General features: G+C 33.5%; 1 protein-coding gene across 1 annotated transcript in view; it reads right to left on the bottom strand.

Moving 5' to 3' along the window:
- Positions 1–24,807, bottom strand: part of LOC148942921 (kynureninase-like) — a 168,129-nt gene that overhangs the window by 104,424 nt on the left and 38,898 nt on the right. Inside the window, exon 4 of the mRNA XM_089102125.1 lies at positions 17,223–17,442. Within this exon, the coding sequence (XP_088958251.1) occupies positions 17,223–17,442 (220 nt within the window). The remainder of the gene's footprint in view (positions 1–17,222; positions 17,443–24,807) is intronic.

Below are 24,807 nucleotides of genomic sequence, written 5' to 3' on the forward strand. Positions count from 1 at the left end.
AGTAGCAGGTTCTGCTTATCACTAACAAATTTTCTCATCAAAGTAACATCATTTTATCTTAAAACTAACATACTTTTACTGAACACAAACAAATTTCTCTAGGAAATAATATTTTTCATCAGTGATAACACTTTTTCTGTTCGAACTAGCAAGTATTGTACCAAATATACCAAATTTTTTCTTAGAAGTAACAATTTTTTGATTGTGATAACAACTTTTCTGTCACAAGTAGCAAGTTTTGCTTAGCACTAACAAATTTTCTCATCAAAGTAACAATATTTTATCTTAAAACTAACATACTTTTACTGAACACACACAAATTTCTCTTGGAAATAATATTTCTCATCAGTGATAACACTTTTTCTGTTCGAACTAGCAAGTATTCTACCAAAGATACCAAATTTTTTCTTAGAAGTAACAATTTTTGATTGTGATAACAACTTTTCTGGCAGAAGTAGCAAGTTTTGCTTCAAACTAACAAACTTTCTCATCAAAGTAACAATATTTTACCTTAAAAGTAACATACTTTTACTGAACACACACAATTTTCTCTTAGAAATAATATTTTTCATCAGTGATAACACATTTTCAGTTCGAACTAGCAAGTTTTGCTTAACACTAACAAATTTTCTCATCAAAGTAACAATGTTTTATCTTAAAACTAACATACTTTTACTGAACACAAACAAATCTCTCATAGAAATTATATTTTTTATCAGGGATAACACTTTTTCTGTTTGAACTAGCAAGCTTTCTACCGAAGATACCAACTTTTTTCTTAGAAGTAACAATTTTTGATTGTGATAACAAATTTTCTGTCACAAGTAGCAAGTTTTGCTTAGCACTAACAAATTTTCTCATCAAAGTAACGATATTTTATCTTAAAAGTAACATACCTTTAATAAACACACACAAATATCTCTTAGAAATAATATTTTTCATCAGTGATAACACTTTTTCAGTTCGAACTAGCAAGTTTTCTACCAAAGATACCAAATTTTTTCTTAGAAGTAACAATTTTCGATTGTGATAACAACTTTTCTGACAGAAGTAGCATTAGATACCATTTTTTTTAGAAGTAACAATGTTTTGATTGTGATAACAACTTTTCTGTCAGAAGTAGCAAGTTTTAATTAACACTAACAAATTTTTTCATCAAAGTAACAACATTCTTCTTTAATACTACTTAACACTAACAAATTTTCTCATCAAAGTAACAAAATTTTATCTTAAAACTAACATAATTTTACTAAACACACAAATTTCTCTTAGAAATATTATTTTTCATCTGTGATAACACTTTTTCAGTTCGAAATAGCAGGTTTTCTACCAAAGATACCAATTTTTTTCTTAGAAGTAAAAATTTTTTGATTGTGATAACAACTTTTCTGATAGAAGTAGTAAGTTTTGCTTAACACTAACAAGCCTCATCAAAGTAACATTATTCTTCTTTAATACTACCAAACGTTTACTTAACACACAAAATTTTCTCTTAGAAATAATATTTTTCATCAGTGATATCACGCTTTCTGTTCGAACTAGCAAGTTTCCTACCAAAGATACCAAATTTTTTTTAGAAGTAACAATTTTTTGATTGTGATAACAACTTTTCTGTCAGAAGTAGCAAGTTTTGCTTAACACTAACAAATTTTGTCATCAAAGTAACAATATTTATCTTAAAACTAACATACTCATACTTAACACACACAAATTTCTCTTAGAAATAATGTTTTTCGTCAGTGATAACACGTTTTCTGTTCGAACTAGCAAGTTTTCTGTCAAATATACCAAATTTTTTCTTAGAAGTAACTTTTCTTTGATTATGATAACAACTTTTCTGTCAGAAGTAGCAAGTTTTGATTAACACTAACCAACCTTCTCTTCAAAGTAACAACTATTTTCCTTAATGCTACCCAATGTTTACTTAACACTAACAGATTTTCTCTTCGTAGCATAAACTTTTCCTTTGCGCGAAGATAATTTGAGTTAACACACTATAATATTTTTAAGAAGTAACCTTTTTTATCTGCGAAGACAAATTTTTTGATCAAGGTACCAAATTTACTGTATAAGATACTTTTTTTTCTAATAATCAAAAATTTTTCGTTATAATAGCAAGTTTTCTGTTCAAACTAGCAAGTTTTCTGCGAAAGATACCAATTTCTTCGTAGAAATAACAATTTTTTAATTATTATTACAACTTTTCTGTCAGAAGTAGCAAGTTTTGCTTAACACAAACAAACCTTCTCATCAAGGTAGCAACATTCTTCTTTAATACTATCAAACGTTTACTTAACACACGCAATTTTCTCTTAGAAATAATATTTTTCATCAGTGATATCACGCTTTCTGTTCGAACTAGCAAGTTTTCTACCAAAGATACCAAATTTTTTCTTAGAAGTAACAATTTTTTATTGTGATAACAACTTTTCTGTCACAAGTAGCAAGTTTTACTTAGCACACACAATTTTATCTTAGAAATAATATTTTTCGTCAGTGATAAAACATTTTCTGTTCGAATTAGTAAGTTTTTTGTCAAATATACCAGATTTTTTCTTAGAAGTAACTTTTTTTTTATTACGATAACAACTTTTCTGTAAAAATTAGCAAGTTTTGATTAACACTAACAAATATTCTCTTCGAAGTAACAACATTCTTCCTTAATACTACCAAATGTTTCCTTAACACTAACAGATTTTCTCTTCGAATCATCAACTTTTCCCTAGTACTAAGATACTTTTACATAAACACTCAAATATATCGTAGAAGTAACACTTTTCATCAGTGATAACACGTTTTCTGCTTGAACTAGCAAGTTTTCTGTCAAAGATACCAGTTTTTTTTCTTAGAAGTAACAATTTTTCGTTATGATAACAAGTTTTTTGTTCGAACTAGCAAGTTTTCTGCGAAAGATACCAATTTCTTCGTAGAAATAACAATTTTTTAATTATTATTACAACTTTTCTGTCAGAAGTAGCAAGTTTTGCTTAACACAAACAAACCTTCTCATCAAGGTAGCAACATTCTTCTTTAATGCTACCAAACGTTTACTTAACACACACAATTTTCTCTTAGAAATAATATTTTTCGTCAGTGATAGCTCGCTTTCTGTTCGAACTAGCAAGTTTTCTACCAAAGATACCCAATTTTTTTTTAGAAGTAACAATTTTTCGTTATTATAACAAGTTTTCTGTTCGAACTAGCAAGTTTTCTGCCAAAGATACCAAATTTTTTCTTAGAAATAACAACTATCTTGATTGTGATAATAACTTTTCTGTCAGAACTAGTAAGTTTTGATTAACACTGACAAATCTTCTCTTCAAAGTAACAACATTCTTTCTTAATACTAACAAACTTTTACTTAAAACTAACAGATTTTCTCTTCGAAGCATCACCTTTTCCTTAATACTAACATACTTTTACTTAACACACGCAAATTTCTCTTAGAAATAACACTTTTCATCAGTGATAACACATTTTCTGCTTGAGCTTGCAACTTTTCTTTCAAATATACAAAATTTATACTTAGAAGTTGCAATTTTCGTTATGATGAAAAGTTATCTGTTAGAAATAGCAAGTTTAAAGTCATTTATACCCAATTTTTCTTGGAATTAACAATTTTTTCGTTTATGATAACAATTTTTCTGTCAGAAGTGGCAAACTATCCCTAACACTAACAAATCTTCGCATTGAAGTAACGACTTTTTCTTAATTCTAATAAAATTTTACGTAACACTATCAAATTTATCGTAGAAGTAACAGGTTTTTAACAAGTTTTCTTTCAATGTTAGGTTTCTCTGCAATTAAGTTAGGTTCATCTAACCTCCAAAACCATAGGTTAGGTTAAGTATAAATAAATATTAATAAATAAATAAAAACATTTCTCCATGTTTAAGTGGTTTCTCTACATTTAAGTTAGTCTCATTTAACCTCCAAAACCATAGGTTAGGTTAAGTTAGGTATAAATAAATATTAATAAATAAATAGAAACATTTCTTCATGTTTAAGTTAGGTTATGTTAGGTTAGCTTATCATGAGCGCTCATGATAAGCTAGCCTAAACTAACTTAAACATGAAGAAATGTTTCTATTTATTTATTAATATTTATTATGATAACAAGTTTTCTGTTCGAACTAGCAAGTTTTCTGCCAAAGATACCAAATTTTTTCTTAGAAGTAACAATTTTTTTGATTGTGATAACAACATTTCTGTCAGAACTAGTAAGTTTTGCTTAACACTAACAAATTTTCTCATCAAAGTAACAACATTTTACCTTAAAACTAACATATTCTTACTTAACGCACACAAATTTCTCTTAGAAATAATATTTTTCGTCAGTGATAACACGTTTTCTGTTCGAACTAGTAAGTTTTCTGTCAAAGATACCAAAGTTTTTCTCAGAAGTAACTTTTCTTTGATTGTGATAACAACTTTTCTGACAGAAGTAGCAAGTTTTGATTAACACTAACAAATCTTCTCTTCAAAGTAACAACATTCTTGCTTAATACTACCAAACATTCACTTAACACTGACAGATTTTCACTTCGAAGCATCAACTTTTCCTTAATACTAACAACCTTTTACTTAACACACTCAAATTTCTCTTAGAAATAACACTTTTCATCAGTGATAACACATTTTCTGCTTGAGCTTGCAAGTTTTCTATTAAAGATACCAAATTTTCCCTTAGAAGTAGCAATTTTCGTTATGATGACAAGTTATCTGTTAGAAATAACAAGTTTTAAGTCAATCATACCAAATTTTTTTTGGAATTAACAATTTTTTTGTTGATGTTAACGATTTTTCTATCAGAAGTGGCGAACTATCCCTAACACTAACAAATCTTTGCATTGAAGTAACAACTTTTTCTTAATACTAATAAACTTTTACGTAATACTATCAAATTTCTCTTAGAAGTAACAGGTTTTTAACAAGTTTTCTTTCAATGTTAGGTTTCTCTACATTTAAGTTAGGTTCATCTAACCTCCAAAACCATAGGTTAGGTTAGGTTAGCTATAAATTAATATTAATAAATAAATAAAAACATTACTCCATGTTTAAGTCGTTTCTCTACATTTAAGTTAGGTTCAGCTAACCTCCAAAACCATAGGTTAGGTTAGGTATAGATAAATATTAATAAATAAATAGAAACATTTCTTCATGTTTAAGTTAGGTTAGGTTAGGTTAGCTTATCATGAGCACTCATGATAAGCTAACCCAACTTAAACATGAAGAAATGTTTCTATTTATTTATTAATATTTATTTATACCTAACCTAACCTATGGTTTTGGAGGTTAGATGAGCCTAACTTAAATGTAGAGAAACCACTTAAACATGGAGAAATCTTTCTATTTATTTATTAATATTTATTTATACTTAACCTAGCCTAACCTAACCTATGGTTTTGGAGGTTAGATGAACCTAACTTAAACGCAGAGAAACCTAACATTGAAAGAAAACTTGTTAAGAACCTGTAACTTCTAAGAGAAATTTGATAGTGTTAAGTAAAAGTTTATTGGAATTAAAAACAAGTTGTTACTTCGATGCGAAGATTTGTTAGTGTTAGGGATAGTTCGCTACTTCTGACAGAAAAATTGTTATCATAAACGAAAAAATTGTTAATTCCAAGAAAAATTTGGTATAAATGACTTAAAACTTGTTATTTCTAACAGATAACTTGTTATCATAACGAATATTGTAACTTCTAAGAAAAAATTTGGTATCTTTGAGAGAAAACTTGAAACAGAAAAAGTTTTCTTTAAGAGAAAACTTTAAACAGAAAACGTGTTATCACTGACGAAAAATATTATTTCTAAGAGAAATTTGTGTGTGTTAAGTAAGAGTATGTTAGTTTTAAGGTAAAATGTTGTTACTTTGATGAGAAAATTTGTTAGTTTTAGGCAAAACTTGCTAGTTCTGACAGAAAGGTTGTTATCACAATCAGAAAAATTTTTACTTCTAAGAAAAAATTTGGTATCTTTGGAAGAAAACTTGCTAGTTCGAACAGAAAACTTGTTATCATAACGAAAAATTGTTACTTCTAAGAAACAATTTGGTATCTTTAGTAGAAAACGTGCTAGTTCGAACCGAAAAAGTGTTATCACTGATGAAAAATATTATTTATAAGAGTAAATTGTGTGTGTTAAGTAAAACTTGCTACTTCTGACGGAAAAGTTGTTATCACAATCAACAATTGTTACTTCTAAGAAAAAATTTGGTATCTTTGGTAGAAAACTTGCTAGTTCGAACAGAAAGCGTGATATCACTGATGAAAAATATTATTTCTAAGAGAAAATTGTGTGTGTTAAGTAAACGTTTGATAGTATTAAAGAAAAATGTTGTTACTTTGATGAGAAGGTTTGTTAGTGCTAAGCAAAACTTGCTACTTCTGACAGAAAAGTTGTTATCACAATCAAAAAATGGTTACTTCTACGAAACAATTGGTATCTTTGGCAGAAAACTTGCTAGTTCGAACAGAAAACTTGTTATCATAACGAAAAATTGTTACTACTAAGAAAAAAAGTATCTTTGACAGAAAACTTGCTACTTCAAGCAGAAAACGTCTAATCACTGATGAAAAGTGTTATTTCTAAGAGAAATTTGAATGTTTAAGTAAAAGTATGTTAGTATTATGGAAAAGTTGATGATTCGAAGAGAAAATCTGTTAGTGTTAAATAAAAATTTGGTACTATTAAGAAAGAATGTTGTTACTTTGAAGAGAAGATTTGTTAGTGTTAATCAAAGCTTGCTACTTCTAACAGAAAATTTGTTATCACAATCAAAGAAAAGTTACTTCTAAGAAAAAATTTGGTATATTTGACACAAAACTTGCTAGTTCGAACAGAAAACGTGTTATCACTGAAGAAAAATATTATTTCTAAGAGAAATTTTTGTGTGTCAAGTATGAGTATGTTAGTTTTAAAATAAAATATTGTTACTTTGATGAGAAAATTTGTTAGTGTTAAGCAAAACTTGCTACTTCTGACAGAAAAGTTGTTATCAAAATAAAAAAATTGTTATTTCTAAGAAAAAATTTGGTATATTTGACAGAAAACTTGCTATTTTGAACAGAAAATGTGTTATCACTGACGAAAAATATTATTTCTAAGAGAAATTTGTGTGTGTTAAGTATGAGTATGTTAGTTTTAAGATAAAATATTGTTACTTTGATGAGAAAGTGTGTTAGTGTTAAGCAAAACTTGCTACTTCTGACCGAAAAGTTGTTATAACAATCAAAAAATTGTTACTTCTAAAAAAAAAAATTTGTATCTTTGGTAGAAAACTTGCTAGTTCGAACTGAATGCTTGATATCACTGATGAAAAATATTATTTCTAAGAGAAAATTGTGTGTGTTAAGTAAACGTTTGGTAGTATTAAAGAAGAATATTGTTACTTTGATGAGAAAATTTGTTAGTGTTAAGCAAAACTTGCTACTTGTGACAAAAAAGTTGTTATCACAATCAAACAATTGTTACTTCAAAGAAAAAATTTGATATATTTGGTCGAAAACTTGCTAGTTAGAACAGAAAAAGAGTTATCACTGATGAAAGATATTATTTCTAAGAGAAATGTGAGTGTGTGTTCAGTAAAAGAATGTTAGTTTTAAGGTAAAATGATGTTACTTTGATGAGAAGGTTTGTTAGTGTTAAGCAGAACTTGCTACTTCTGAGAGAAAAGTTGTTATCACAATAAAAAAATTTTTACTTCTAAGAAAAAATTTGGTATCTTTGGTAGAAAATTTGCTAGTTCGAACAGAAAAAGTGTTATCACTGATGAAAAATATTATTTCTAAGAGAAAATTGTGTGTGTTTTGTAAAAGTATGTTAGTGTTAAGGTAAAATGTTGTTACTTTGATGCCCACATTTAAAATACATGTGATTTTATTAATAATATTTGATTTTTTAATAAAGTTGGGTGTGAAAAGAGTGAGTACTTCAAGTTGTAAAATTAGTTTAGGGGGGTCATTAAGAAAATAACTTGTTCTGAAAAGATATAAAAAAAGCCTTTTGAAACTATTGCATGGTGTTGGGGTAATCAAACAGCCATTAAAGTATAGTTGTGGGTGAAAAGAATGAGTACTTCAAGTTATAAAATTGGTTTAGGGGGGGACATTAAGAAAGGAACTTGTTCTGAAAAGATATAAAAAAGCCTTTTGAAAATATTGCTTGGTTTTGGGGTATTCAAAAAGCCATTGAAGTAGAGTTGTGGGTGAAAAGGATGAGTGCTTCAAGTTGTAAAATGGGTTTAGGGGGGACATTAAGAAAGAAACTTCTTCTGAGAAGATATAAAAAAGCCTTTTGAAAGTATTGCTTGGTGTTGGGGTATTCAAAAAGCCATTAAACTAGAGTTGTGGGTGAAAAGAATTAGTACTTCAAGTTATAAAATGGGTTTAGGTGGGGATATCAAGAAAGGAACTTGTTCTGAAAAGATATAAAAAAGCCTTTTGAAAGTATAGCTTGGTGTTGGGGTATTCAAAAATCCATTAAAGTAGAGTAGTGGATGAAAAGGATGGGTACTAAAGTTGTAAAATTGGTTTAGGGGGACATTAAGAAAAGAACTTGTTCTGAAAAGATATAAAAAAGCCTTTTGAAAGTATTGCTTGGTGTTGGGGTACTCAAAAAGTCGTAAAGTAAAGTTGTGGGTGAAAAAGATGAGTACTTCAGCTTGTAAAATTGGTTTAGGAAGGATATTACGTAAAGAAGTTGTTGTGAAAAGATATAATAAAGCCTTTTGAAAATTATTGCTTGATGTTGGGGTGTGCAAAAAAGTTGTAAAGTAAAGTTGTGGTGAAAAGGATGAGTACTTCAACTTGTAAAATGGGTTGAAGAAAGGGAAATTAAGAAAGGAACTTGTTCGGAAAAGATATAAAAAAAAGCCTTTTGAAAAGTAGTGCTTGATGTCGGGGTATTCAAAAAGTCGTAAAGTAAAGTTGTGGGTGAAAAAGATGAGTACTTCATGTTGTAAAATTGGTTTAGGAAGGACATGACGTAAAGAACTTGTTCTGAAAAGATATAATAAAGCCTTTTGAAATGTGGGGGACCCTTCTGTGTCTCAAGTGCACAAAAAAGTATTAAAAAATGGGGAGGGGGCTCTTTGGGGGCCCTTTGGAGACCCGGGGGCCATTGGAGGTCCGGGGGCGTTTGGGGGGCCCAGGGGGCCTTTGGGGGCCCAGAGGGCCTTTGGGGGCCCGGGGGGCCTTTGGAGGCCCGGGGGGCCTTTGGGGGCCCGGGGGGATGAGGCCCTTAGGGGTTGGGGTAGGGGGGCCCTTTGGGGATGGTGTAGGTTTTTTTTTTGGGGGTTGGGTAGGGGACCTTACAACACTGTTCAAATGGAACTTGTGTATTATAACGACCACAGACTTTCACCCCAAATCATCTTCTAATTCATCTTCTAAAATCTTCTTCTAAAATGTCTCAAACTGTTTCTCCCAAATCGTCTTCTAAAATGTCTCAAACTGTTTCGCCTAAATCATCTTCTAAAATTTCTCATACGGTTTCGCCCAAATAAACCCTAAACGTAATTTCTGCGTGTTCCTTTGTTTCGGCATCCCTGCGCTGTCACATTTGAAATTCCCATGAAACTATTTCCCGCGTTAATCTCTTCAAACTATCTTCATCTCGAAGGTGTTCCTAGCTAAACTATTATGGCTTCGATAGAATATCAATTTATTTCTCTGACCTAAAGATCAGAGAAGCCATATTTAAAAATAGAATATCAATTTATCTCTGTCACTAAAGATCAGAGAAGCCATATTTAAAAATAGAAATTCTATCTCTTTAGAGTCCCGTATAAATCCTAGGAAACAAGTGATGTCATTTCTAATTACGATGGCTTAGATAGAATATTAAATATTTTATAACTAATTATAAAGAACAGAGAAGCCATATTTAAAAATAGAATTCCTATCTATACATATAACCTAACCTTGAAAAAGGGGGCATTGACCCCATTCGACTCGATCAATAATCCTTGAATAAATTATGTCCCGTCAGCGATAGACTCAATTATGGATGGCAGCACGCAGTGTATCTCATATATATTATGGCTTCCCTACTTCGACGAACTCGGACGTATGAAGAAATTGTTCAACATTGACACATTTCTTTGACCCATTAAGTGCGCAAGATCATTTACCGGTAAAATTTTGCAATGATTGCTTTATTGCAGTGAAATATGCTTTTAACCTAGATTTGTGGTGTCAAAATTTTTGCGCACCAGCGTTGTAACCATGGTGCTATATTCTTGTATGGGAACTCTGGGCGTTAATGTTGTCCTTGTAACTGAAGGGCATACATGGATACATATCTTTTGTCATGATTACTACAAGTTACCATGAAAGATTAATAAAAGTAAGGCTGAGAATTGTTCGTAAAACCGTTGCAAGTGAAACTTGACACTCTCTGCAAACTAGCCATGCATATATTTTCTTTTTTGTATGTTTGATATCGATCTTACTTCTCTTCTTTCACAATTAAATGAGTGGTTGATTTCTTAGGGTAGATCTGCGGAGATTCTGAGCTCCCACCATGACCTGGACGGTAGGTTTCACCCTGGTGAATGAAGCCGTTTTTTCTCTGTGAAGCAGCTCTATAGAGCTGTAGTTTGTTACTACACAAGCAGTTGTGCTACCTTTCCGCTTTACAGCCGCTAGCGCTCCATCTGACTTGTAGTCATAATACCCGCATATCTTTTTTTTTTCAATGATATCGGCTTCTTCGAGACAATATCCCTTCAAGCGATTTTCATGTACAGTGACTGTGACACGAAATCCTTGTGAGTGAGCTGTGTGAGAATATTGTGGTTTACGAAGAAATTATCAAAGATGACTTCGTGATGGGGTACTTTTTGAACAACCAACAATAGGTTTGTGACTACCTGTCACAAACCTAAGAGTACTGCTGACTCTTGCTCACTCTTCCCACTGGACAAATAAATGTTTTAGGAATACCTATGAGAAAAACTAACACCTATGCCTTGTATGCAAATCAAATTGGTTTTCTTGGATAGACATTTTGTAGCTGTGACGAACAAAAGAAAGTTATCATTTGCTCGTCCACGGATTTTTTAATTTTTTTTATAGAACGTCCTATATTGCTGAAGTTTAATGTTCATGACATCTACAACTCGCCTCGCTGTAGCCAATTTGTCCCTTTCTGGAACTCATTATTATTTGCAAAGTGAAGATTTTTCTTTATCTCAAAACTATGCGGCTCCTGACTTGTCCACCTATAGGCATGATTAGGTCGTCTGACCGAGACCACTATATTATTTCACTGGAAAGATAACGATATGCTGATGGTAGCACCATTCCCAAATTTGTCAAGTTCTTTAAAGCTGATGTCACCATTTTGAAAAGCATACCGCGTTGTTTCCCAAGTTTCATCACAGAAAAGACAAAAATCCTCGTATTTGAGCAAGCTTATCATGTGCCTAACATTGTCTCCCAGTCTAGGTAGTGATTCTGATGGAAGAACTTTAGACCATCTTTTTTTACTTTGACATATCTTAGACATATCCTATTGCTTTGTTTGTTTGATTTTTTTTTTTTTGAAGGTGCAGATTTTTAGATGCGAGTTTGAAGACTGTTTTTGCGATACTGATGGGGCTGTTTTCCTACGACGGTCTAGAGGACAGTTGTCTAGATCATCGTCATCCAAAGCACAAACGGAAGGAAGTCCAGGTGGATTATCTCCAATTATATCATCTGTTATCGAAGCATGGGTGATATCAAGCTCTATTATCCCAGCTAAATCACTTGGGAGATAATTAAAAGAGTCTTTTTTTTTCGTTCCCTTTTTCTTCATCACTGACGGTCCCTACATCAGGGGGGATTATGACCATTTCAATCCACGTCCAACGTTCCCTATTAGGATTACCCTTAGTTATTCGATACTGTGTCCTTTTTCTGTTGATATTTTAGTATAAGCGCTTTATAGATTCTAAGGCTAGGAAATACAGAGTTTTAAAATGCTAAAACAAGGTTTTTCAGTCACTAATCTTTAGTATTATTTCAGCCGAAACTATTGGTCCCAAAAAACTAACTTTTAGCTAAATTTCAGAAAATCCTGAAAACTCACTCGATTCTTATTCAAGGAACATAAAATCTAAGGATGGTGCTGTTGGCCTTAGATTTCTATGGAAAGTTTAAAAATTGCCCAAGATGTTACCTTTTGGGCAAATAAAAAATTAAAATGAGACGTTCCCAAAATGGGAACGTTGGGCGCTAATGGGTAGAAACCAATACAGGTATTAAAATTAATTGTACAATGCGGAATTGAAGTAGTCTCCGTAAACACAAGAATTGCCTATCAAATATTATTAGCAATTTCGGGATCGGTGGCCAGTATTTAGGGGTCGGTTAGTATTAGTGGTCGGTTAACTTATCTCAGATCGACAATGGGTCTGGAGCGACAAAGTGATTTAACGTTAATGAGTACAGAACGCGAAGAATTACAAGCAATCAATTAGGATGAGATAATTAATAGTTTTGCATAGTCTAAAGTAAGAAAATTCAAACTTAAATAAATAAAAAATTATGCTGTTAAATGAAAAATTTGTTAATAAATGAAATTTTTTTTAAAATTTGGACTAAAAGTTTTTGCAAAATAGGGAGGTGAAAGTTAGAAATAAAACTAAAACTCAAAACGAACAGAAATTATCCATACATGAATGAGAACACCCTCCCTCCTCTTCAGCCCCTCTCTTCATGTTAAAGCCAGAATTTTTGTCCCTAATACTTTTAGAATGACTCCTCAACAACAAAGGTAGTCGGAATAGACAGTATTTTATCAATATCTCAAGATTGGAAAAGCTTACTTATGTGTATTTGCTTTAAGCAGCATAATTTTTAGTTCACATGTTTTAGCAGGCAGTCGGAGACACATTTATTACACTCATAAATACTTTCAGCGTAGCATTTTAAAACTTGAGCGTAAATACTAGGGGTTCACGAGGGGGTGTGCAGCCCCCCTTGTAAACGGTATAATTTAAGTTGTTTTTAAAGTTTAAAGTCATTCTTTCTTTCATCTGAAAAAATACTGAACTTACTCTTTTGAGTAAGTTCACTTTTTTAGTTCATTTCAGTCGTTTTTTTTTTTTTTTTTTTTTGCACAGAATGGAGATAAAGAAAACTTTCCCAAAATTCGAAACATTACCATCAAGTAATCCATGCTCTGAAAGTTGCCGAAGCGAAAGCGGTTCCTACAAGACAAGCCAAAATTGGGACAGAAAAACCGATGTGGTCCGAATCCACTGAACTCCAGTCGACAAAAAGACATGCAAAAACCTTGCTAAACATTTGCATTTGGATTGCTTGTGGAAGACCGCTATGCGGGACTGTATTCGAGCGGAAACGGAGCACAAAACGCAAATATAAAGCTGAAATGAAGAGGTACCGAATTATCGGACAACGGTTCGCTGGAAATAAAAAATCGTGGCTAAGCCTAATCAGACCAGACGATAGTCCATCTAGCACTTCTCTGACACTGCGTGATTGGCACTCTGGCTATACTTCGATGTATGGAGATGAAAATCTTACTATAACCAATCAATATGAAACAAAAGCTTCGAGCTGGTCGCACGTTTCTCTGGGTAGCATAGCGTTGTTCCTATTTACTCTGAAAAAATCAAGTTAGCTGCAGGAAAGGTAATTTCCAAAATAAAGAATGGGATGGACAGTTACGATTTTTCAATAAAACGCATCAGGCGCTTAGCTGAATACTTCTATGCCTACCTTTGGCTTCTTTTCCAAGTGTATGTCACCAGGGGTTTTGTTCCAAACTCTTTTTGGAACAAAGAATTTGAGAGAAACTTTCCAGGAGCAGTTGAATACTAAAGTTGAGAGTATAAAATTTTATAGTGTGGAAGATGGGTGGAATAATTTTAGGAAAACAATTGTGAAGTTGCTGATGGTGTATTAGCGAAGAAAGTTAGAACTGCAGCTAAGAATATTAGTGAAAAAGCTTTATGTTTAATAGAAAGGAGAAAGAACTTGTACAAGAACTATCTGAGTGATAGATCGTATGAAAACAAAAGAAATGTAAAGAAAGTGGAGAAAGCATTAAAATATGAACAAAGGAGGTGTGGAGTGGAGGCCATGGATAAAATCACCGTACATCTCGAAGATGCAGCTAGACAGCATAATAGAAAAATATTCTACTGGCGCGTTAACAAATTGAGAGGGAATAGTCAATCCGGACTTGGCCCAGTTAAAGATAGGAATGGGGTCGTATTCAACGATAAGGAAAAACTAAAGACAGACGGGCCGAACATTTTGGGAATTTGCTTAACCGAGAGAGAGTTGCAGGAAAAACTATAGAGGAAAATGAATAAGTTTGTGATACCTTGGATGTGAAGGAAGATTTGTTTTGTGAGGAGGAATTAGCAACAGTACTAAAAGGATTAAAGAATAATAAACCTCCAGGGACTGATATTGTGGTTAATGAGTGTCTTAAATATGAGGTCTATGAGGTTAGAAATAAGTTATTGAAGAGTGCGAAAATGATTTTTGAAAAAAGGGAAGTACTTATCGATTTTAGGAAAACCTTAATTAAGCCACTTTATAAGAAAGGTGATAAAAATGAGTGTGGTAATTATCGAGGCGTTAGTCTGGTCTCTGTAGGTAGTAAATTACTTAGTAATATGATACTTTTTAGACTGAGAGATGCCGTAGACTAAGCTTTAAGAGAAGATCAGTGCGGTTTTAGAAAAGGTAGAGTATGTGTCGACCAATTTTTCACTCTTAGGCTAATAATTGAGAAGTGCCTGAGTTTTCAAAAACCTTTGGTCCCCAGTTTTATGGATTATGAGCAAGCGTTCGATTCTGTTGATAGAAGAGCTTTAGTAAAGATTTTATCCTTGTATGGTATACCAGACAAATATATTAAATTGATTAGTGCTATATACGAGAATAACACTGCTGCGGTTAAGGTAGGAAATGAGGTTAGCAGCTGGTTTTGTATTAATTCAGGAGTTAAGCAGGGTTGTGTTCTATCCCCCTTTGTATGTATTATTTTGATGGACTTTGTTTTAAGGAGCACAGGAAAGGCAATGGGAGACCACGGAATCAAATGGGGAGGAAAAAGTCTCCTGGACTTGGATTATGCTGATGATTTAAGCATCCTCAATGAAAGTGTGAGCAAAATGAATGGTTTTAGAGGTTTTTCGAGTTCAAATTGCTAGTATTGGTTTGAAAATTAAAGCTAAGAAGACTAAGTCACTAAGGCCAGGAATACGTGAAGATGAAAAGATGAAGTTCGGTGACGAAACGACTGATCAGGTGGACAGCTTCACTAACCTTGGTAGTATTATTAGTAAAGAGGGTGGGAGCAGTGAAGATGTTAAATATAAAATAGCCAAGGCTTAGGGTGTTTTTTTCACAGTTAAAAAAAAGTCTGGAAGAATAGGAAGATAAGTCTGCGAACCAAGATTAGAATATTAGAAGCTACAGTGATGACAGTGGTCAAATATGGCTCTGAAGCATGGAAGCTCCGTAAAGCGGATGAAGATTTGCTAGATGTTTTCCAGAGAAATTGCTTAAGGATTGTTCTGGGTACCCGGCTGACTGACCGTATTTCAAATAATAGGCTGTGCGAAAAATGTGGTTCAATACTGCTCTCTAGGGCTATAATGAAATAAAGGTTGAGGTGCCTAGGGCACGTTGTGTGGATGAAGGATGACAGATTGCCGAAGATTGTTCTTTTTGGCCAACCGTCTAGGGCTAAACGGAAAGCAGGTCATCCCCGTCTGGGGTGGGAGGACGTCATAAAGAAAGATGTAAAGGAAATGGGAACTTCGCGGCAAACCATCTAGGGCTTAACAAAAAGCAGGTCGTCCCCGTCTGGGGTGGGAGGACGTCATAAAGAAAGATTTGAAGGAAATGGGAACTTCGTGGGCGGGTGTAAAAAGGGAGGTTTTGAATAGATTGGGGTGGAGCAGGAGCGTGCGTTGCTGTGTTGGCCTCAGGTGGCTTGGTGCTGCGGTGAGTTGATAGTAGTAGTAGTATTCGATAGCGTCAATCACATGTAAGCAATGAATGCTCTACTGCGCAATGGAGTAAGTTCGAGCATATTGAGTACTGTGAAATTTTGGTACGAAGATTCGACTGTGTTGGCCAAGTGGAAAGGCAAAGTATCAGATCCTGTAAAAATTAGAAGAGGTGTAAGGCAAGGCAGCGTTCTTATTCCTCTTATTTTCAAACATCCCATCTCCAAGATTCTGGGCCGAACCTGAATCGACTCCTAAGTGACTTTCAATCTATTGGGCTTTCTATCAATATTAATAATTGTGAATTTTTGTCCTTTAATGCACCACAAAGTGATTCTGTCACTCTCGGAAATCATGTTGTCCCTACGGTATCACAGCTGAGATATCTTGGTATAACGATTGCGGAAACAATTATTGAAACTAGACAAGCAATTGTTAAGCAAACAACTAAAGCCATTAAATGTGCTTATGCGTCTGTAGTGCCGAATCGCGGACGCTACTCCAGGAAATCTCTTGCCTCGATTTATTGTTCAGTCTGCTCACCACACATAACCTACCTTGCCGGTGCATCCCATATGCTGTCAGTGAGAGACACTGAAAACATCAAAAAGTGCTACTATTAATTTGCAAAATTTTTACTGTACATACCTAAGCGTCATAGGAATTCCCGCCTTGAAAAATGTGGTCTTAAGGAGCCATCCATAGAATGGTCTAGCATTCGAAAAAATTCAGTGCTAAAAGTTAATTTAGATAGACGACGTTTCTCAACTGCATTTACTTGAGTGTCGTACACTGAGTGTTGTATCTTTATCTTTTTGAAACTGGTTTCTTTTTCTTTTCTTTTTTCTTTTTGCAGTGCTCCACTATAATCTATATTTGTAGATGGTGGGTGAATAAATGTTATTATTATTATTATTATTATTTTACCCGGATGGGATAAGACCATAAGAATAAATGATAGAATGATAAGAGAAGGTGGAGCACAGTTTGATCAGGGCATATCAATTATATTTTTCGAGAGTTACACCAATCTCGGCATAATCCATTTGAACGTTAGATATATATGTATATATATATATATACATATATATATATATATATATATATATATATATATATATATATATATATATATATATATATATATATATATATATATATATATATATATATATATATATATATATATATATATATATATATATATATATATATATATAAAAGAAAAAATACTTACCCTGTCAGAAGGAAATGCGTGATCTTCAATGACAATTTTGTACTTTTTTTCTGTTGGACGGTAGAAACTGATCATCAATAAATGCAAATTGACAGTGAGTCCATTCATTACTGCAACTTCTGACTCTCTAGCAGCTCCAATAATTTTCACAAGCATTGGCTTTGGATACATATCACAAAGGGCAGCTGGATATAAGCCATTGAAGTGCATAAAAACAGCGCTAAAATGAGTTTTTTCTCCCCCTTAGAAAATATAGTAAAGTTTGGACAAGAAAATTTAAAGCAGGACAAGAAGGATTATGTGAAATTTAGACAATAAAAAGTGAAAACAAATTAATGTGGTCTAGTAGCTTTAACTAAAATTATAAGGTTATCTATGTTTCTTTAGGTCCACCATGGACTCCATGAGTTATTAAGCAAAAAAAAGGTTTTTCACCAGAAAGTAAGGAGCAACATTAAAACTTAAAACGAACAGAAATTATTACGTATATAAAGGGAGTCCTCAACACCTCGCTCTTTACGCTAAAGTTTGAATTTTTCCCAATTCTTTAATAACGACTCCTGAAACACAAGGGCCGTTTAATTAGAACAATAAGACTTTTTTTTTAAGTATTAAAAAACTTCGCCGTAAAGAGTTAGGTGTTGAGGAGGGGGCAACCCCCTTTATATATGTAATAATTTATGTTCGTTTTAAGTTTTATTACGTATATAAAGGGGGTTGCCACCCCTCCCTTTATTGAAAACATAATTACAATCTATATTTATTAAATATATAATTTAATTTATTGAAAATATAATTACCATCTATAATATGTTAAAACTTTATGGTAAGAACAAGATAGTCCACGGGTAATGGTTACTCTCTTCAAAAATACGACTTATGAGACAATTTCGAGGATGATTTACGTTTATCTTTAGTTTTAAACTCCTTCTTTACTTTCATTTGGAACCAATTTTTGCATTTAATTTTCTGTAACTACTTTTACAGGACCTGTAGCTAGTGCAACCTAAGGCTACTGCACTAGCCTGTAGCTACTACATTATATATTCTATTTTCCCCTGTATCTTATTTACTTTCAATACTCTTTTAAGAAAATTTGTCATTCTAGTAATCAGTAAATTCCACATATTACTTCCTCAATGGACTAAATTTAGAACTGCAAATCCTGCTGGGCTTTCTCACAAAATTTAAATAACCCTAATAAAACAATGGTCCAAAAAAGCAAAAAATTAAATTTCAAAAAACTGCCAATTAGAACTGGTTGATTACCACTCATTTCGTCATATAAAGTAGTCTAATAATTAAACTAAATTAGCCTCGTATTATAAGCAATTATAGGTATTTAAAGTTATAAGATGATTTTTTGGGGAAATTTCAAGACCTATAAGAACAAATTTCACCAAAATGAGGAATATACCATGGTATTTTGATAAAGACTAAGAAATCTCTAATAAAGGCTACCAGGGATAACAAATAAAAAGTGAAAATCAAAACTAAGTTTTTTCAGGGCAAAAAAAACAGCCCATAACCAGTTCTTATTGTAGGGTTGTCCCACAAAAAAAAAATGGATAGCGGGGTAGAACGTCTTATAGATTCAACCATCGGCTGGCGAGCACACTTAGACGTTGAAAAATCACCAGAACGATTGAGACATTTGTGTCTTTTGAAAAAATTAGAAGTGCAGCAGAAACTGTAGTAAATAATTACGACTTTTGTTTAAAACGAAACTAGATACTCTACTCTTAGAAGTAATATTTTCCCAGATTACCCCTTTTGAATTTGGTCAACCAATACAACTCGTAAATTATACCTACGTGATAATAGTAACCAAAATACATTCATTAACAAACCCTTGTTCAAACAGACTAAGAGAAAACAGAGCTAAATGCGTTAAAAAAGCGTTCTCATACACTATCACTAGGGTGTGAATGGAACAAACTGAGCCAAATTCTTACCTCTCATCAAATTAGTTTTGAAAACAAGCGTGAACTGTAGTCAAAAATACATAATTTTTTATTATATGGATTTGAGGCAAATCAATTTTTAACCATGTTTCAATTAACCTTCAAAACACAAAACACCTATTCAAGAACTTTTGGTTAGCCAACAGATCCACACCAGGGAATTGAAATAAGCTCGTATTAGCCAAGCAATAAAACATTATTAGAAAAGTTTCAAACACAAAATTTTTAAGACTGACTTAGTAGGCTATATGTAATCCGAGAAGTACCTTCGAAATATTACTTATATAGATGTTTTTATTACCATGTTGTTATTACCTTGATATTTAATTAAATATTGTTATTGAAAACTTTTAAAGAGAGACTAGTTGGCAGAAGATAATTAAAAATAAAAACCTTAAGAGTTTCTTAAAAATGCATCCTGAAATAGAGCAACAAAAGGTAAATTTATGAGAATCATATTATCCTTGGGAAGTAGTCATTAACTAATAAGGGAAGGGAAAATAAAGAGGAACATAAGAGAGGAACACCATGCATAATCTGGCAATGTATGTTGAACAGTGATCTATAAAGACGGTCAGAGATTTAAATAATATTCCTAGCTCAAACAATCTAGAAAATATTACGCCTAAAATAGTAATAAACGGTTAAATTTAAACGATTATGTAGAAAATTCATTTGAATAAGATTTCTACGAGGATAGTGGTCAAACGCAGGAAATACCAACTACGAATAATATTCCAAACTTCGTGCAAGAAGAATTATTGGATACTTCTAACCAAAAGACCAACACATTGTAGAAAGAAAGTGAACCGTGGATTTCGTTTACCAGATACAAGAGAGTGACTTCGAGAAAGGGAAAATATTGTGAAATTATTGGTATCCCTTATTAATTAACTGAGTTTGCAATTAATTAATTGACTAATTAATTAAGTGAGTAGCATCGCTGAATGAACACCTCTGCTGTGTACTGTTTGTTAGCTAGCTGCTGGCGTCATAGCAGTAACTGTGATTTTGAATACGGATGAATTTGATTTTGATAATTTAATTAGCAGCAGTTTGGGATGTCGGAATGCGGTGAGGAAAATTTACAGGTTCCACCTCCATAAGGGTGGGTGCCTTCGCATAGCGTCACCCAGTGTACTAAAGATAAGTAGACTTTCATTTTATTGGTTCCTTATTTTCATCATGGTACAGTTCCCTAAGGGGTATTTCACGTTAGCACGTTTCAACAGATATCCCCTTTGGCCAATTCGGATTCTTAGTATTACTAGCCAAGAAGAGTCTCTGTTAAAATTCACTGTATTTTGCTATGAATCCCATGACTTTCAAAATGTGTTAAAAGCGAATCTTCTTTCGTAAACTGACAATTATTCGGAAGCTTCGGAAAAAACAGCTAAGGGCGTAAATCATGCTTTCCGCGAGTGCGAATCTTCTACTGATATTTACTGTTAGTTAAAAAAAATACAAAAGGCCTTGAAGCTTGGAGCTGATCCAACTGTTATAGCTTCAAGAGAAACGTCTGCAATCCGAAATCAGCTTATTTTAGTACAAGATGAAGTAACAAAGCTTAAAGCTGGCCTAGTTAAAGATATAGTAAAGGGTAGAGAAACGAGAATAAGAATAGAAGAGACGAGCGCAATTACCCCACCCAATTTATTGGGAGAAAAAAGTTCAAGAAAAAGTGGTTGCCGTCGGAAGCATAGGAGGCTCAACGGAACAAGCCACTACGTACTCTGAGTTGATTGTTTCAACCATGCTGAACAAAATAGCTATCTCAAAATTTTGATCGGGTGACTTTGGGAGAAAAATGAGCGTGGGAGTGGACCTAGTTGCCTTCCATTTCCTTAGGTCACTTAAAAGGGGCACTAGAACTTTTAAACTCCATTCGAATGAGCCCTCCCACGATATTCTAGGACCACTGGGTCGATACGATCCCCCCTGGGGAAAAGAAACAAAAAAAAACAAATAAACACACATCCGTGATTTTTCAAAAAATACAAAATTCCACATTTTTGCTGATAGGAGCTTGAAACCTCTACAGTAGGGTTCTTTGATACGCTGAGTCTGATGGTGTGATATTCATTAGGGTTCTATGAATTTTAGGGGGTGTTTCCCCCTTTTTTTGAAAATCAGGCAAATTTTCTCAGGCTCGTAACTATTGATGGGTAGGACTAAACTTGATGAAACTTATATATATTTGAAATAAGCATCCCAATTCAATTCTTTTGATGTATCTACTGGTATCCAAACTTCATTTTTTATAGTTTCGGTTACTATTTAGTAGGATCGCTCCTTACTTACAGTTCGTTACCACGAACTGTTTGATTGGACTATTATGATAGACTATCCGATATAAATCTGGCTTCAATGGTTGTGCTGTTCTCAAATAGCACTGTTTATTTTCTTAACTACATAAAGTGGTAGCTTGGATCCTAGTTCTTCAGAAACGGAATACGAATCTAGACTCAAGATAGAGTAACCACTTTTCTCTACTTGCAAATGTTTCTTTACTTATTGGAGTTCTTTACTTTTTTTTTAAACACTTATTTTGTGCAAAAAGATTTTTTGATTAATTTGTGTTTGTTTCATATTGACAAACTCTTTTTCAGGGAGAAAGACGGAGCCTCTTCTGAAGTTAAACAACCATCCCTTCCATAAAAACCTTAAATACCCCCAGGGCAAGACTTACAACCTTTGCCCCTAGTCTCTGGGCTTTGTTTCTACCCCAAAAGCCATGCTATATGATATTTAGACTATTTTGAATAGAATGGCTATCTGAGAATTTCTATTAGATGCATTTCGGGACAATATGACGTGTGTGTAGGGGGGAGAGGGTAGCTGCCCTCCTGTCTGATTACCAATCTAATGAGCCCCCTTTTGTTTTATATGACCACACTTTCTATAAAAAACCCTATATGTCCCCAGGGCAAAATTTACAACCCTTGCCCTGTGGGCTGGGGGGATCTGTTATCCTTATAAACATATTTTCTAAACCTTTCAGATAGACTTAAAAAAATGGCTATATAAACACTTTGATTAAAAATGTCTGGGAAAATTATAGGCGTAGAAGGAGGAGACCTTTGCCCTCTGTTCACTTTCGACTAATAAAAAAGGCACAAATCATCTTAATTTCCAATCAAATGACCCCTTTTTGAAGCTTCCACGACAAAACTTTCTATAAGAACGTTTAATGCCCGAAAGGCATAACTTACGACCCTTGTCCTGAAGGCTATGGGGGGAGGGTTTTCATCCTCAAAGACATAATTTCCAAGCCTTTCAACTACGTTGAACAAAATGGCCCTATCAAAATGTTGATGAGAAATGTTTTGGGAAATGATGGGCTTGAGGGGGGAGTCTCCCTCTGATTACTTTCGACTATTAAAAAGGGCAATAGCCCTCTCAATTTCCAATCGAAAGAGCCCTTTTTAAATTTTTACAACAAAACTTTCTATATGACATTATATGCCCCCAGGAGCATAACTTACAACCTTAGCCCTGGGGGTGGTGGAGGTGTCATACTCAAAAACGTAATTTCTGGACCATTCAACTGCGTTCAACAAAATTGCTATATCAAAATGTTGATCGGAAGTATTTGGGGAAATGATGGGTTTGGGTGGGGGGGGCATTCGCCTTCCGATCGCTTTTGATTATTAATAAGGGCACTAGCCCTCGCAATTTCCAATAATAAAAACCATATATTTCCCCAGGGCATAACTTACAACCCTGGCCCTGAGGGTTGTGGCGGGGTTGTCATCCTCAAAGACCTAATTCCAGAACTTGAAACTACGTTAAACAAAATGGTCATCTCAAAATTTTGATTGAATGTGTTTGGGGAAATGGTGGTTGTAAGAGGGGGTTAGTTGCCGTTAGTTGCCTATATATATATACATATATATATATATATATATATATATATATATATATATATATATATATATATATATATATATATATATATATATATATATATATATATATATATATATATATATATATTTTGAACGATATTTCTTCATTGAAGAGACTTAGGTTTTGCAGGTTTGCAGGTTTGCAGATTGCAGGTTTTGAAGAGTTGTTGAGGTGTTTTTGCTAGTAGAGTGGATTTTGTTTGTATGGGAGATTTTAACTTTGATCTATTAGATCTTTCAGGTGATAATTTGGATTTCTTTAACTATATAGTTTTCAGTGATTTATACCCTCTAAATTGTGTACCTGCTCGAACTTCTAGTCAATCTGCGAAGCTAATCGATAATGATTTTGTAGGACGTAGTTATTTGAGCCAAAGCTATTATGACATGATACTCCATCTAGGCTCAGATCATCTCCCATAGGTTGCTCACGTAACTTGTCTGAAAAAAAGACGCATCCAGGCAAAGAAAATAATGACACGTGAGCTGAAAAAGCAGAACTTGAATAATTTTGCCGAGGAGTTGAGTTGTATCAAGTGGGACTCGGTTCTGGAGATCCCCGGAGATTCTTCACTAGTCTACGATCAATTTGCGTCTATCTTTCAACCAATCAATGATATAACATGTTCTTTGTGACTGGTTAAAACAAAGAAGGATGACCCTCGGAAGCCTTGGATTGCAAAATAAATAATAGACATGATAAACAAAAGAAATGTGCTACATGAGCAATCTCTATATCGTCAGGATGATGTAGATTTTACGAAGTTTAAGAGAGTTAGAAATAAGGTGAATAGCATGAGAAGACAGGCAAAGAAGAAATATTATGAATGCGAGTTTTCAGATCATAAGGCAGATACTAAAGCGACATAGTAAGTCATTAATGAGTTTATTGGAATAAAGAAAAGTAGCCAGTCGCCTTGCATTGATATTAATTGAAGTTCTGTGGGTGATAAAAATGTTGTAGGGAATCATTTTGACCACTTTTATTCTCATATTGGCTCTTCAGTTCAGGAGAGTGCAAAGCTTGACAAGGAAAATTTTCTTGGAGAGGAATTTGTTGACTCTTGTGGTGACAATCTGGAGTCCCAGTTCCAGAAATGCACAAATGATGAAGTGATGAAAATAGTGAAAAGCATAAAATTGAATTCAGCTGGGATTGATGGCGTGAATCTGAAAACTTTTCAAGCTGTATTGATGTATATATTACCGTGTATACCCCATATCATCAACTTGTCACTGGAGACAGGGACCTTTTCAGAAGCCTTGATGACACCTAAAGTTATTCCCCGTTATAAAGGGGTCGTCAAATCAGACTCTGGAAACTAGAGACCAATCTTGATATTGCCGTTATTCTCAAAAATACGATTCACCGACGTTCATATGACCATCTAACGAAATATTGTTTACTAAATAATAACCGATCCGGGGTTCGGAAAGTTCATTCAACAGGTGATGGTGCCAAATATCTGCTTGCTTTTGTAAATAATTCTTTTGAAAAAGGTGAGATCCCCCTGAAAATTTCTTGATTTTGAGAAAGCATTTGATACGGTTGATTTTAGAATTTTACAGCGAAGATTAGAATGTTCAGGCATTAAAGGAGTGACTTTAAAGTGGTTTGAAAGCTATTTGTGTGGACGGCCTATTAAAAAAAATGGTGGATGATGGTTCTTCTTCAGGGTGTCTTGTAGTGTGCCACAGGGGTCAGTCCTTGGT

This window comes from Artemia sp. Qi Xiang Cuo, chromosome 16, assembly GCF_049724085.1.
Source record: "Artemia sp. Qi Xiang Cuo chromosome 16, ASM4972408v1, whole genome shotgun sequence".
In the NCBI taxonomy this organism is placed as follows: Eukaryota; Metazoa; Arthropoda; class Branchiopoda; order Anostraca; family Artemiidae; genus Artemia; species Artemia sp. Qi Xiang Cuo.